The sequence below is a fragment of the Brassica rapa genome, chromosome A03 (genome assembly GCF_000309985.2).
Source record: "Brassica rapa cultivar Chiifu-401-42 chromosome A03, CAAS_Brap_v3.01, whole genome shotgun sequence".
Classification (NCBI taxonomy): domain Eukaryota; kingdom Viridiplantae; phylum Streptophyta; class Magnoliopsida; order Brassicales; family Brassicaceae; genus Brassica; species Brassica rapa.
The window spans coordinates 2,869,848-2,885,263 of record NC_024797.2 but is presented as its reverse complement, the minus strand read 5'-3'; the positions used below and the strand labels follow the sequence as shown (position 1 = coordinate 2,885,263).

The window sequence follows — 15,416 nt, the reverse complement described above, 5'->3', positions numbered from 1 at the left end:
AACCAAAGGGCTTGCTAAGTTTGGTCTGAGCGGTGACATGTCTCATGTCTCTACTAGAGTCATGGGAAGTCATGACTCGCATGGTTACCACAATGGCGGATGAAGAAGACGAGTCTCAGAGCATTGAGCCCACGGGTAACAATGATTTTGTAGTAAGTAGTATCTAGAGAGAACAACAATATGATATCTAATAAGTGAAAGTAATCATGAAAACCTTATGCTAGTTGATGTGTGACTTGTTTTGATCAAATGCAATCAGTTTGTTAAAAAAATTTCAAGAACCTCTTTTGAGGTTCTCCCATTGGACCATAAAAAAATTAATTACACTAACAAGGGTTCTAAACTTTTCAAATCACAAAATTAACTATTAAATTATTCATTAGAACCTATAATGGGTTCTAACCATTGGACTTGCTCTAAGTTTCCAATTTCTTTTGTTTTTGGGATCTGAGCTGCCGCAGCTTTTATAATAAAAATTCTTATAGTAAACATTTTGATGAACTCAACTTACATTATTCATTTGCTAAATTATTTAATATAAACAAAGACTTTCTTGTAACTATTATAAATGTGTACAGTTCATTATATGGTTAAGTAAACAATCGTGGTCGCAATGTGGTTATTGTTTAACCATATAAGCAATGAGATATAAAATTAGCACGTCTCACATTAACTCCATTAGCTAAGTAAAATTAATTAGTAGTTACTAGCGACACGGAAATTTCAAAGATTTATCTAATATTTTGTTATTTTTATGTCATTTCGACTACCGTCGGACTAATCCATAAATATAATTTACATTTTTAAAATCTAAAACTGCTTCATACCCTTTTGATAACTACTAATCTTTCAATTCATTTTAAAGACTGGTGATGAAAGTTTAATATTTTGATGTGGAAATTATTGATGGCTTAATCATCTATAATAAGACAGGACGATTATCAACATTTGGTCTTGTTTAGACATTAGAAGTCTTTGGTCAACTGTATTGATTTTTAACATGTTTGCCAAAAAATAAAAACTGTATTGATTATTTTCTACTAATTTGCGATAAGTTTGTTTATTTCAGTTCCAGTGTAATTAGTTATGTTCATATGGCCGCACCAGTTCAATAAAATCAGCAAGGAGAAAGTTTTTGATCTTTTTTCAGCAAATGAGTGAATGAAAGGGTCAATTACTACCATGTCTCAGCGACTCGCAAGACAGATCAGATCTTGACCCGACGTTTGCTAGTTTTCTAATTACGGTTTGTATTTGAATTACTCTCAAAATTATAATATATATATATATATATATATATATAATATTTCAAGAATATTTCACAAAAGTAAATGGAAATGAGTCAATGATCTTCTTGATTTTATTACTTCTTACGTAAGTCTCTACGGTATCTTTTTTTTTTGAATAGTCTATATGGTATCTCTAATATATGATCTCAAATGAATATTGATATATATGTCACACATTATAATAATAATTAGTGAACTGGATTAAAAAATCAGAATAATTAAATCAAACTGAGAACATATATAGTTTCTTGGCCTCATTATTCAATATATATATATATATATAATAATAATTATTATTATTATTATTATCAGAAATCATCAATATTTCCAGTTCTACCAAGAGTTTGTTTTACACATGATAACTCTTTTAGAAATAATCAATATTTTTAATTCTACCAAGAGTTTCTGGAAAATATCAATACATATATCCAGCTTGAGATATGTATAATTCTGTTAGTTGGTATAAAATGTATTTATATGCAGAGTAACGAAGAGGTCTTCCACAGGAAATACAACTATACTAGACTTATATATAATATTTGGGTCATCAACTTGCGACTAGATTTTACAATTTCTACTACTGACCTAAGGTCAATGGTTTAGATGTAGACATTGAAATTCAACAATTATCAAAAGATTTATACGTTTAAAGCCAGCTTGGAGATTCTCCATTGAAATTTAGGTCAATGGTTTCAGATTTGTCATTGAATGAGTGATTAGTTTATTATTGTTCTTGGGGTTAGACTCCCATATCCAAGAGATTTGAATTCAAATTTGATCGTTTTTTCTCGCAGAAAATAGTGATTAAGTTGAAGGAGTAATGTCCACATACAGCTAGTAGTACCACTACTTATTCTCCTCCGTTGAAATTGATCATATAGGCCGGTTCTTATTCAATTTTGTACCAACTATCCGGTTACCTGTTATTTGTTGAATATATATACCTGATTTATAAATTTCAAATTGGTAGAGCATCTTATGGACTATATCTAAGTACTTGTCCCTAGTACAAATATACACAATCCAAACCGAAACAAAACGATTACAATGTTAATTTTGGGAATTTGACACAAATTAATTGTGTTATTACTAGAATGACTCAAATTTTTAATTTGGTACCATGATGAAGGGTATGCTTGTGCTCAGGTTGTTAATTTTGGGAATTTGAACACTAAGGAGGTTGTTTGTGAAGTTGTGGAAGGAGATATTACTCAGCTAGTTATTCAGTTTCAAGATGAGCTTGGTAATGCGGTTAAAGGTAACACTCAAGTTCCTGTCGTGCCCAGGGAGTTGCCCAAGCAGGTATGTTGCTTTAGTTGATTTTAGTTCGTTGTTTGATGTGAGCTTTGATTACGGCAGTATCGTGAAAAATTGATGGACTTTGACTTGAGCTTGCCTATTAGTTCTAATGAATGTGAAAGGTTTTGCTTAGCTTAAATGAACTTACTTTATCAGGATTGATGCATTGGTTTGTTAAACCTTGAGGCGATAAAGTAGTTTAATTTGTCTTTTTTTTTTCTTGACAAATCTTGTGTGTATCATTTAGTTTTAGTGACAGTTATATATACATATATATATTGACAGCTTCTCCAAGGATATGTCTTTAACATTGAAGCTGGGAAGCAAGCTTTGACGAACATCAAACCCTTACGGCTCTTCTCTAACATCGAAGTGAATCCACGGCCAGATGAGAAAAACGAAGGAGCCATTGTCATTGAGATCATACTGAAAGAGTTTGAACATAAGTCAGTTGATGTTAGTACTGCGTGGAACATAGTTCCTGGCCTTGGAGGAGCTCCCTCATTGGTACTTAGTTTAATTATTCTCGATTTTCCCCAACAGTTTGGAAACTGATTTAGGCTGCAAATATATTGTTGGCTGAATAGAGAAATAAATTACATCTCAATATATAGTTCTGTTAGTTTCAGCCAAAAAATACACCATCTACAAATATATTGTATTTGTTGAAGAATCAGCAGAATTCAGATAATAGATGGGAAAACAAAACATTTTTAGCTGAAAATTATCCATCCATCCTCATAAGAAGAGAGAAACAGAGGGAACAACTTTTTTCTCTTAGGCCATCAGCATTGCAAGATACATGCTTGCATATCTTAGGATATATTTAATAATATAATTAGATTAAGAAGTTTTGGCAAGATACATGCTTAAAAGTAGGGATTATTGGTAGAAGTTTGTAGAGGTTCTTACCCCAAAATTATTTTTTTTTAATGAGAATGGATTAATAGGATTTTATACTAAAACTTATAACATTAAACATAAGAACATTACAAAAGTTTAAAAAAATTAGAAAAGTAAAAAATAAATTACAAAAGTTAAAAAAAATTACAAAAACATAAAATAAAAGCATGATTTTTATTTAATAGATAGAAACTTAAAAATGAGATTTTACCCAAACTTATCCCATATATGTTCGATCAAATCATGTTTCAATTGTTGATGGACTGGTCTACCCCGAACTCTTGCTCGACGATCAAGTGAACTGAAAAGCTCAGTAGGTTCCTTAACGAGAAAAGAAATATCTGCATCTTGAAACGTCTCATCTTGATCGTCTGTACGTCGTTCATCTTCTACAATCATATTATGGAGTATGATACATGCTCTCATAACATTAGATATCATGGATTTTTTCCATATTCTTGCTGGATTTTTAATAACGGCGAATCTAGCTTGGAGGACTCCAAAGGCACGCTCAACGTCTTTTCGAACAGCTTCTTGGGTTTCAGCAAATAGTGAATGCTTTGGACCTTGTGGTAGTCGGATAGATTTTATAAAAGTCGCCCATTCCGGATAAATACCATCAGTGAGATAGTAGGCCAAATCGTACTCCCTTCCGTTCACATGGAAGTTGACTTCCGGAGCAACTCCGTTAATAATGTCATCAAAAACAGGTGATCGATCTAGAATATTAAGATCGTTCATCGTACCTGGAGCTCCGAAAAATGCATGCCATATCCAGAGGTCATAAGAAGCTACGGCCTCGAGGACAATCGTTGGTTTATCGGTTCCTCGTGAGTACATACCTTGCCAAGCGGTAGGGCAATTCTTCCACTCCCAGTGCATACAGTCGATGCTTCCAATCATCCCGGGAAATCCACGTTCTTCTCCCTTATGTAGTAGTCTTTCAAGATCCTCCGCATTTGGACGTCTTAGATATTCATGGCCAAACAAGTTGATAATTGCGGCGGAAAATCGATGCAAGCAATTCCGAGCTGTTGTTTCACCAAGTCGGACATATTCGTCGACTGTATCGGCCCCACCACCATAAGCCAATAGACGAATTGCAGCCGTGCATTTTTGGAGTGGTGATAGACTTTGCCTTCCGACTGCATCTTCTGTTGGAGCAAAATACTCAACTTCCGTAGAGAGACGGTCGACAATACGCAAGAATAAGGGTTTACTCATTCGAAAGCGCCGTCGGAATATATTGGGAGGGTATGTAGGAGTTTCCGAGAAATAATCATTCCATAGCTGCCGGTCGCCTTCTTCCCGGTTTCTCTCGATAAATATACGTTTTTTTCGCTCTTTCGGTTCCGGAATATTAGCAGGGAAGTCATCAAATTCTTGAAAGAGATGTGAATATTCATCATCATCATCATCTTTTTGATGGTAATGGTAATGAGATGAAGATGCCATATTTTAATTAACAAAAAAACTAGTATTGAGATTGAGTAGAAGAGATTGTTGAGTATAAGAGATTTTTGATTAATATGTATAATGTTCGAACCATTCTCATATTTATAGAGAATGATATATCATCCCGTGTTGTGTTTATTGTCGACATATACATCTTGTGAAACAATAGTGACTAATGTTTTGTATTTTTGTGGTCACAGGAAAGTGAGTATGAGTCTGTTGTTTTGTATCTTTTGTGGTCACGGGAAAGTGAGTCTGAACATATAGCAGAAATGGGAAATCAACAAAGTCTGAACATAACAAATATTACAAACATGTCAAGTCTCACACAACAACAAAGTTGATAACAACATTACAATATTACAAAGTCTTCCCTCACTTATACGCGATCACCACACCTATTAAAACTAATACTATGACCATTACACCAACAAGTACTTCTAATCCACCGATAACACTTGATTTATTCTTAGCTAATATCTCCTCAACTAACTTCTCAACTCTAACATCCTTCTCTTGAACTTGCTTCTCTAGTCTACGTACCTTCTCCTCAGTTTCAAGGTCAGACATTAAGTTAAGATTTTCTACCTTTGCCTCTAATACCAATAGGTGGTTGGCCCTGGCCTTCATCTCCTCCATCAAGGCGACGTCCCACCACTTCCAGACATGGCATTCGCCGTCATCAACGTGGCCGCAGGTGTAGTACAGTCTCCCTGGAAACGCTGATGATCTTGACGCTGCAATTCTAGGTTCTGAGCCACAGTAACAAGTCTGAGGGAAACCGAACTCCACCTCAGGTTGTGGAGGGTACTGAACCACTTCAGCATATTTCAAGCTTATTTCAGCTTGGTCACGACGGATTAAGTCTTCCGTCTCGTTTTCACTGCTGTCAGGCCTGTCATACGGATCTGAGCTTGAAGGTTGGGTGTAGCTATACCTTCCCATATTTTAATACCTGCAAAAAACAATACGAAGTATTAATCATCAATAGCAGTTATGATTTTTAAAACAAGAGAAGCAAATGACAAAGATTAATTCAAACAATGAAGCAAAACAAATATATTAATTCAAACATTGTAGCAACGAAGCAAAAGACATAGATTAATTCATTATAACAAGAGACATTTTTTAAAACAAGAGGCGATCTAATCTCAGTACAACAGCTTTAGTAAGTTATTCTTTACAACTTCTTCAGCCTCTTTCAGTGGTTCTTTTTTGGCTAAAAGAGTGTCTAGAATAGCTAGCTTAGACAGTCTCTCCTTCCTGTCCAAATCATCCTTCTTCATCTCCCAATCTTCCCTCTTCATCTCCATGATGGTCTCATAATCAGCCACTGACTTTCCTTTTGCAGTGTTCCTTTTAGCCTTAGCCGCCTTTACACCTTCAGGCCGGACCTCATCATCAGCAGCAGTGGTGTTTGTACTTTGGCTCGGGGTGTCACATTCTTTTCGCTTTGAAGAACCAGTCGGTTTAGGAGTGTTCAGACTTAGCCACTTCTGTTCAAACCGCAGAATACACCACGCATGCTCAAGAGTAAATTTCTTCTTGTGATCAGCGAAGTAGATCTTGTGCGCCATCTTGAGAACATCGTGATCACTCTGACCAGAGCTGATCTGTCTCTCTGCTGCTGCATATGCAGCACAGAACTTGTTGGTGAAATCGTTTATCTTGTGCCACCTCTGTTTTATATTCAGATGCTCTCTTCGGTCACCACTCTGTTTTGCATGTGGAGATGCAGCATAATATTCACCTACTCGGGACCAGAAGGTCCCTAACTTCTGTGAATTTCCTACCACCGAATCCTTAGACGTATTTATCCAAGCGCTGATGATAACCTCGTCATCAGCTGGTGTCCACTTTTTTCTGTCCTTAGAGGCCAATGGTGTCGCGGTTTCTTGTGAACTAAAAGGAGGGATATCAGCCTGTTGTGACTCTCCAAAGTGGACACCCGATTGATAACTTTCATAAGGAAAGTTCTGACTATTCAGGAGGCCAACTAAACTAGGGGACTGACCATATGGATTCAATGGATTCCTTGAATCCATAACGATTACAAGAGAAGAGATTATAGAATGAGAAAGTATAGATATAGACTGGTTGTAAAATAGTTGAGAAAGTATGGATATAGACTGGTTTGATTTCGAAGCTGGTTGTTAAATAGTTGAGAAAGTACTAAAGTTATAATGACGGTGAGTAATTACGTAACCATCAACTACCACTGTCTAATCATGAGTTATTACAGTCATAGCAACCAAAAAAGAAACGAAGTAAAGTTAACTAGATACACACATTGCGGTTACAACCAAACAAGTTAACTAGATTATACTTGTCTATACTTGTCTACACTACAACCAAACAAACTAAAACACCAAACCATAGTAACGAAACATTTAACCATCTCACATACAAGACCAACCTGTTGGTGAAATCATCATTACAACCTTACCTACCAATGATCTAAAGTAAACTGAATTCCTCATAAAATCCTCCTAAAATTTAATTTCACCATGAAGATACATGTTTCTATTATAATGTTCGACTATAGCTTAAGACAATCCGAAATACGACAAAAACAACTATACAAATGACTTATGATGAACACATAACCGAATTCAAATTACCAACTCAACATATAAACCAACTCAAGGTCTCGTCTGTAATCCCTAAACTTTGAAATATATTTACTAAACCGAATTCACATTACAGTCACCTCATTACACCGAATTCAAATGACAAGGAAGCACCAATCATACAATTACACCGCGAAAGGAGAACAATTAAAGAAGACGTACCTGGTTTTGATGTGAATCGGAGGAGAAGCTATGAATCAGAGGAGAACCTATGAATCGGAGGAGAAGCTTTGTGTCGGAGGAGAAGCCGTTGAATCGGATGAGAAGCCTTTGAATCCGACGAGAAGTCTTTCAATCAGAGGAGAAGGCGTGAATCGGAGGAGAAGGCTTCCAATCGGAGGAGAACACTTTGAATCGGAGGAGAAGCTTTCGATTGAGAGCGGAGGTGAAGTTTTTGATGTGAGAGCAGAGACACACCGCTGCTCACCTAGTCGCCGTCGATAACGAGAGAGAAAGGGGAGACGAGAAGAATGAAGTCGAGACCGATCTGGAACTTTCCTCTACCCTCTTCGGTCTTCCTATCCCCTCTCGCCACGTATGCCCAGGGACGCGTTAACAAAACTTCTAATTTTGTTAACGTCCCTCTTTTAATTGGGTTTATTTGATTTAATTTTGAGCCCAATATTAACAAGATACGTGAGAAGATACAGCGATGCTGATGGCCTTACCATCACTATTTTTATTCCACTAATCATTATTTATCTCATTCCATTTTACAAAATAATCTTTTTAGGTTTAAATGGGTTTCTACCATGTATATCGAGATCCAAACCAAATTAATAAAAATGAAAGAATAAATCAAAATTTAAAGTAAACTAAAACAGATTCTAAACACTAACTCGGAAAATATCAAAGCCAAATCTATACGAAGTCTATTTTATTTTGGCTAAAAATAGAAAATATATATTATTTTTCTCGTTTCCCTTTCCTTTTTATGTACAAAGAAGAATTTAAACTAAGAAGTCCAACAAAAAAAAAAACTGATTCCAAATCTGAAAAGTGCAATAGATAGAAAAGCTCTCAATCCTCAACCTTTGGGCCTGTGTATAAAGCTCCAACTACGTTAAGATCCTCTGGATTATCACCTCTTTCTTGCAGCCATGCATGACCTTCTTTCTCAACTTCACCTCTCAAAACGTCACCTCCTTCTGAAAAAAAACATAATAAACTTTTTTATCTATCTGGTCTTAGTTACATGTAACTCGTGTACAGGCTATTATGATTAGTAAGTATAAAAAAAGCTGACCTGATGAGAAGTTGTCCAAAGGGAACTCTAAGAAGTAAGTACAATGTCTGCCTTCAGGATTACAATAAGGAGGGCCAAGCACGTCTAGAACCGCGCACGCTGTTATGGCTGTGAACCTATGCATGTTCCCACCATCTTCCGGGTACAAAATGGAGGCGTTGCATGGTGCGGTTAACGCTGAGTTCATCTTCAGTTTTGCCAGCCTGGTTTTCGGATCTCTCACTGCGAATTGAGATATCACTAAACGATAAATGTCTTGAACTGTAATAATTTAAAACGTGAAAATGGAATTGTATAACATTCAGAGCACCTATAGAAAAAAGGACAGAGTATCTTTAGTTCCTATTGAGACCAATCCAAATTTTTGACACAAGTAGGATGATGACCTACATTAAGAGTATGTGGTCGGTCCTAAAGTGAGATTCGAGTCATCATCACATCAGTGAGATGAGACCTATAATACTATTTAAGGTAGATGGACCAATCTATATTTCATTGAGATTCGTTTTTGACTTTTTGAGTAGAAACAGCATAAAAAAAAAACTTCCAACACTACCATTCCAAGTATCATCACTAATCAAAACCTATAATTTTCTTTTGCTAAATTGGGATTATATCTTTGAGATATTAAGTTAAAAGTGACTTCCTTATCTTCAAATATCTACTGAACCCTAATAAGTTTTCTTGGGACAAAAGTAAACTTACTTGGAGCATCAGCCACCCAATCATAGGACTTGATGTGCATTGTACCAAAGAGAAGCTTGCTAAAAACTGTCATCCCTGGATGGTTATGAAGAGGAATGACACCAGAAGGCGGCAAACAAAAAATCCCGATCTGCCAATAAAAAAACCCTAATGATGATTACTTACACCACAAGGAAAAAGGACAAAAACCGTGAGTGTGTTGTGTGTTTGGTGACATTACCGAGAATTGTTCACATTGGTGTAGATGCAGATACGTTATTGGTGGCGAAGACCCATCTTCTGGTCCGTAGTCTGGTCGGAAATAGGGCATGGTCGGAGCTAACCCGACATCCTCTGTTTTCATATTATCTAACATATTACATAACCAAACTCAAATCAAAACAGAAACTTTATGAAAAACCCAGAAAAATTCAAATGAGATTTGAATCGAAATTACAATACCAAGAATGTCTCGTAGCTGTTGGATTTTATCTTCAGAAGGAATAACTCCAGGACCGCCACTGGAGAACACTTCCTTGCAGGTATCAAACAGCCGCCGCACCGGAGTGATCTCATCCGCCGGAGAATCACTCCTCTTCCGTCGCATCCCCCTCTTCTTCGTCTTATCCTTATCCTTCTTCTTCTTCTTTTTCTTGATATGAGGTGAATTAACAGAGTTTGGATTAGGGCTTTTAACTTTACATTGATCTTTACTCAAAACATCTTTCTCTTGTTTCATTTCAAACCCCATGAATCTCACAAACCCCCCACCGAAAGACAGAGACTTTGTTCAATCTGAATCTGGTAATGAAAATGGGATTAAGGAGAAAGAATGAGATATAAAACAGGGAAAAAAAGATAGAGATACCATTATCGAGACAAAACCAGGGGCTGTTCTTTTTCTTACTATGGGCTTATGTTTTGTTTCAAACAGCGGATTCCTTTTTTATCCGTTTCGGTCTTCTCAAAGGGGCAAATGTGGAAATACACATACATAAAAAATATATATATTTATAGCATATACGTAGTTGCTTGCTTTGGTCGGTTTAAATCCGGTTATTCTTAACCGGAGATCCAGTTTTTATTACTTATTTTGGTCGCAGAAATTGATGATTCATCAGTTATGGTGTTTTTAGAAAAATAGAACTATTGATTTACTTTATTAATTCCACATGTATGAATATAAATACTATAGTATTTAATTTGTTTTTTTTTTCTGAACCTTGGAATTGTTTTGTATGTTTGCTTTAATTGAAAGCATTCGTATGTATTTTTAAGGAAATGTCGGGGTTGTCCCTGAAATTTCTTGTACTTGTCCCCCCCGGTTTATATGGGAATGCTAGTAGTTTGTACTTAGGAATGGCAATTGGGACAACCCGCCCCGCCGTGGCCCGCCCCGCTGCGGTCTCTATCTCTGGCGGATCTTTGCGGGTCAGCCCGCCGTAACCCGCGGTTCCCAAACCTCTACCCAAACCCGCCCCGCTTGCTATATAGGACTTTGCGGTCCGGCCCGCGGGTAGTGAAAATGCTGTCCTCATTTCTTTGTTGTTGCTTGACTCGTGTGGTGGTGGTTCATGTGTGTCTAATTTTGTAGTAAAGCTTCTCAGCACATCTAGTGACATTAAAAAAAAAAGATAAGAAGGTTGGTTGTCAAGCTTTTTAATGAGACCAAACAAGTGGTATACAATGGGTGCATACCTCTCACAAGTTACGAGTTTTTTATAACCATCATCATCAAGCAACTTATAAGACAAATGACAATTAACAGTAAAACTTTAAAACAATTAACCGTAAAACTTTAAAACTGATAACTTCTTATCACTAAAGTCTACAACCATCATGTTTCAAGTCAAGTAGTCAAGTCAAACAAAGCAAACGAACTCTTGAACTCAATACTGTAACTTAGTAGTAGATTGTAAATTTGTAATCTAATTACAGTATAGAATGGCGAGTGATATAAATAACATGCAAAGATTTAACTTTAACTCGTGTCTACTGAGAGGAAGAAATCATATACCTGTATAGATGGTAGATGGTGGTAGATCGAGGAAGAGGTGATGAAGATAAGGCTCAGTGGTGACTTTAGTCGACGAGTGGAAGAGAAGGTTCAGAATTGCCTCCACAGTCGCCATTTCTCACCTTTTTCGTCGGTTAGCAGAACACCAAACGTCTCTGGTGAAGAAGACACGCGGGTCTCGAATGCCCCGCAAACCCGCGTCGACCCGCCCCGCATTGGCCCATACCCGAAATTGACCAACCCGCAAGACCCGCAATATCTCGGGCCTAAGATATCTAAGCCCAAACCCGCCCCGCAGTGGGACTTTACGGGCTTAGCCCGCGGGCTAAGGTCCCAATTGCCATCCCTATTTGTACTAGGAATCTTTGCTCTTATTATTTTTATTTTCTTATAAATATACTCCCTCCGTTTTTTATTATAAGTCGTTTTAAAGCTATGCACATAGATTAAGAAAATCATTAATTTCTTATATTTTTGAAACAAAAACATCATTAATTATTTACCTAACCATAATTTAACCAATAGAAAAATAGAAGATATATTATCATTGGTCAGACAACATTAATTACTAATAAATGTTACATAAAAAACCGAAAACGACATATAATTTAGAACAAAAAAGTTTCTCTAAAACGACTTATATTAAAAAACGGAGGGAGTATTAGTTATTTTTGGCATAAGAGCATATCTTTGGCAATTTTATTCATTTGTATTATTTTGGTAGGTACTATAAATTATCCATTTACAAATTATATATTTGATAATTTGAGATCTTTGGGTCTTCAAAACCCACAACAACCTGGTATTGCTTGCCGACTCTGCTGAAATTTATTATTTTAAAAAGAGAAAGCAACTAGCAATTATATTAACGTTTAGAAAGCTCGAATATCATTTACATCCGTCCCTTTTTCAACACGTTTTGAGGACAACAATACTTAATGCGTAAGATATTTTTTTAGGTTGTTTGAAAGATTTTAAAAGGAGTAGACCTAATTATATAGCGAATGGAGGCTAGTACACATCTTTCTGTGTTCCACTTCTTTGGCAACATTTCTTTATCCACTATTCAGCATTTTGTCAATGAAGCTGAGAGGGTGGTACAGCCATACTATGTGGTCTCATTGGCTGATGCCATGTTTCCATAACATGTAAGTTTAACTTTCTTTGGTACATTTTCCGATTGTATGTTTATTAGGTGAGCAGATGGATTTGTTCTGCCCACTAGGGACTAGTAATGTTCAAGAGAAATGCTTCATGAGTCACTTATGAGATTCCTATAGCTTTTCCTTTCAGTTGTTTCTTCTAACTTTTTTTTTGTAATTCCATTTCTATCTTAATGGGATCATCTCTCATCGTTTGCTTCTCTTCATTAGATGTAAACCCTTCCTTAATTAGCTATAGGAACCAAAGAAGAGAGATATCACCACAAAATCAAACGTAGTACAAGAATTAGCTATATTTACTTACTCTTTTTACATCTTTTTTTGTTCATATACACAAAAATACAAAATACATTTACAAGTTATAACGTTTTTCATTTTCACCCCTTAATTCATTATTTCCTGAACTAGATAGAAGCAAAAAAAATCAAAAACGTTGTTGCCTTTAATTCAGACAAGTAATCAAAAAGGAAATGGTCTAACAGCGTCTTCCGACTCTGCAATCAAGTGCTCCTGCGTATTTGGTCAACTTTGAAACAGCGTATCCATTTTTCGGTTTAATCATGTTTCGTCTGGTGTGATCAGTTTCATAATTAGGATCTCCAGATTGTCTAAAATAAGCTCCATTCATGAATATATCTTTTTCAGATCTCCAGTTCCAGTGTTTCCACTCTTCTTCCGGAGCATAGTCTCTCTTTGTCACCTACATTTGTTACATTTTTTCACAAGTTAACAATCTAACATCCAAAATTTTGTTTTATGCATTGTTAAGCACTATTATTATGTTTTTAGTTACCTCTCTGTAATGAGGTAAGTGTGGAGGAGCAATGAATCGGTTTCCTTGGCTGAGAATTGTTGGACTTTGACTGCCTCCGATAGCGTAAAGCTCCCAATGAGTGTAGTCATTGTTCACAACATGAACAAATCCCCACCTGATCCTTGGCATCCTCTGCACTAGTCCTTTACCAAAATGGTTATAAGCCACTGTGACTTGCATCTTTTTGTCTAAGTCATAAGTGTTTTGAGCACCAAGCAACATCACCTACACAAGCAAAAAATCCAAAAAAAAAAAAAAAGTTTATAAATGAACTTACGATAGAGGCTAGTAGCAGAACTGGTTCTAGGCACTACCAGTTTTGGGTACAATCGGATGAAATATTTATCTTAACTCCAAATATTTTAAAATTTATTATATTTAAATCGTATGACCTCAAAATTATCAAAAAAAAATATTAAGATTAACCTAAAAATGTTTATAATGATGGAATAATATAATTTAGATTATATGGATAATGAATGTTTACGTCGTTGTGGTGAGTGAAGTGAGAGTTGGAGATTGTAATGGCAGTGGATCCAACAATGGCATCAATGAGTCCATCTTGACATTGCGACATGGAGACATGGTCAAGCCAAATGTTAGACGAACCGTATATAGACAAACCGTCTCCATCGGCTCTAGTCCTCATTCCAAAATGGTCTGCCGAGTCACGGATCATACCACCGCTACTCTCAGATATATGGTGAATATGCAACCCATGGATAATAACATGTCTCACGAACTGCATCGTGACCCCCGCGCCATGCGCGATATGGACATTAGCTCCTCGCGCATCGATAGTCTTGAAGCTATTAATCAGAAGCTCTTGGTTTAAACGAATGCTCATATCGTTCTTGAAAATGATCCAGAGAGGCTCCTTCTGAATCACGGCGTGACGCAACGTCCCGGGTTCAGGGTTCACCATGTCCTCGTCGAGGTTGCTTGTGACCACGTAGATGCGTCCATGTTTACCACCGACCGTCATGTGTCCGAACCCGCGTACACATTTGACAAGCTTCTTGCGACGCTTAGACCAGTTCTTACGGCAACGCCAACATTTATCTATAGGGTTACTTGCGGTACACGGTCCCTTGAGCTTACTCCATTTTCCTTTGCCTTTACCTCTTAAGCTTCGTCTCGTGCTGTTCGTCGAGTTATCTCCGGATCCGACCATTTCAATGACCTCGTTTTCCACCTCTTCAGGCTTCGTGTTGTTATCTTCCTCGGTCGGTGTAACATCAGTAGAGTTGCTATATACATACCAGACCAAACCAAGATTTTTAAACATTAGTAATGTTTATTTATTGATATAATTAAACTTGACTTACTCGTAGTGACGTTCGTGAAAGTGATCGATGATTTCATAAGGATCAGAATGATAAGCTTGAAGAGTGAATTCTCGGGCTTCATCAGCTCGTCCCGACCAATATTCGTCCAACTCAGACATGTCGGCTCGTATGGTCGGGATCAGACCAACAATACATAACACTAACATCAACTTTAACAGCCTAGCCATAACCATCTTTTAAAAATATTTGTGTGATCTCTTTTTCGCTAAGAGAAATAGTTTTATTTTAATATATAAGTTGTTTCCCCTGTTTTCTTAAGGGATTAAGATTAAAATGGGGAATTATTAAGCTTTCTCAAACATAGATCGTTTTCTGTTTAATTTATCTACTTCTTTGGAAGCCTATAGCCTTTAGATGATGGACCGTACTGCGAGTTTTTAGAAACGTGAACGAGTGGTGTTTAGATAAACTTGATCGAGAAGCACTCTCTAGTTTTAGAAAGTTACCGCTAATGATGGGTCATTGTTTATTTGTGGGCAATGTCTATATTTTATTTTTTAATTATTATATTTAGCTCCCAATTTATTTTTAGTTTTAGGTTTATTGGGACAAAAATAGGATTTGTTT

General features: G+C 36.5%; 5 protein-coding genes across 5 annotated transcripts; all 5 read right to left on the bottom strand.

Annotated features, from left to right (window-relative positions):
- Window positions 1-3,698: 3,698 nt before the first annotated feature.
- On the bottom strand, window positions 3,699-4,946 carry LOC103856113. The gene has a single exon (XM_009133191.3). The coding sequence runs from the start codon at window positions 4,944-4,946 to the stop codon at window positions 3,699-3,701; it is 1,248 nt and encodes a 415-aa protein (XP_009131439.2).
- Window positions 4,947-6,097: 1,151 nt separating this feature from the next.
- Window positions 6,098-6,991, bottom strand: LOC103856867 (glutathione S-transferase T3-like). The gene has a single exon (XM_009133995.2). The coding sequence runs from the start codon at window positions 6,989-6,991 to the stop codon at window positions 6,098-6,100; it is 894 nt and encodes a 297-aa protein (XP_009132243.2).
- Window positions 6,992-8,425: 1,434 nt separating this feature from the next.
- LOC103856111 (plant cysteine oxidase 1) lies at window positions 8,426-10,429 on the bottom strand. The gene is made up of 5 exons (XM_009133188.2): window positions 9,969-10,429; window positions 9,748-9,875; window positions 9,528-9,657; window positions 8,823-9,044; window positions 8,426-8,724 (listed from the first exon to the last, which is right to left on the bottom strand). The coding sequence occupies exons 1-5, from the start codon at window positions 10,255-10,257 to the stop codon at window positions 8,597-8,599; spliced, it is 897 nt and encodes a 298-aa protein (XP_009131436.1). The 5' UTR covers window positions 10,258-10,429; the 3' UTR covers window positions 8,426-8,596.
- Window positions 10,430-10,656: 227 nt separating this feature from the next.
- On the bottom strand, window positions 10,657-12,673 carry LOC103856866. The gene is made up of 2 exons (XM_009133994.3): window positions 11,524-12,673; window positions 10,657-11,118 (listed from the first exon to the last, which is right to left on the bottom strand). Exons 1-2 carry the CDS (start codon window positions 11,636-11,638, stop codon window positions 10,754-10,756), a joined length of 480 nt encoding a protein of 159 aa, XP_009132242.1. The 5' UTR covers window positions 11,639-12,673; the 3' UTR covers window positions 10,657-10,753.
- A 280-nt stretch (window positions 12,674-12,953) lies between these two features.
- Window positions 12,954-15,389, bottom strand: LOC103856110 (probable pectate lyase 19). The gene is made up of 4 exons (XM_009133187.3): window positions 14,829-15,389; window positions 13,988-14,750; window positions 13,480-13,725; window positions 12,954-13,386 (listed from the first exon to the last, which is right to left on the bottom strand). Exons 1-4 carry the CDS (start codon window positions 15,020-15,022, stop codon window positions 13,162-13,164), a joined length of 1,428 nt encoding a protein of 475 aa, XP_009131435.1. The 5' UTR covers window positions 15,023-15,389; the 3' UTR covers window positions 12,954-13,161.
- Between the last annotated feature and the right edge of the window lie 27 nt (window positions 15,390-15,416).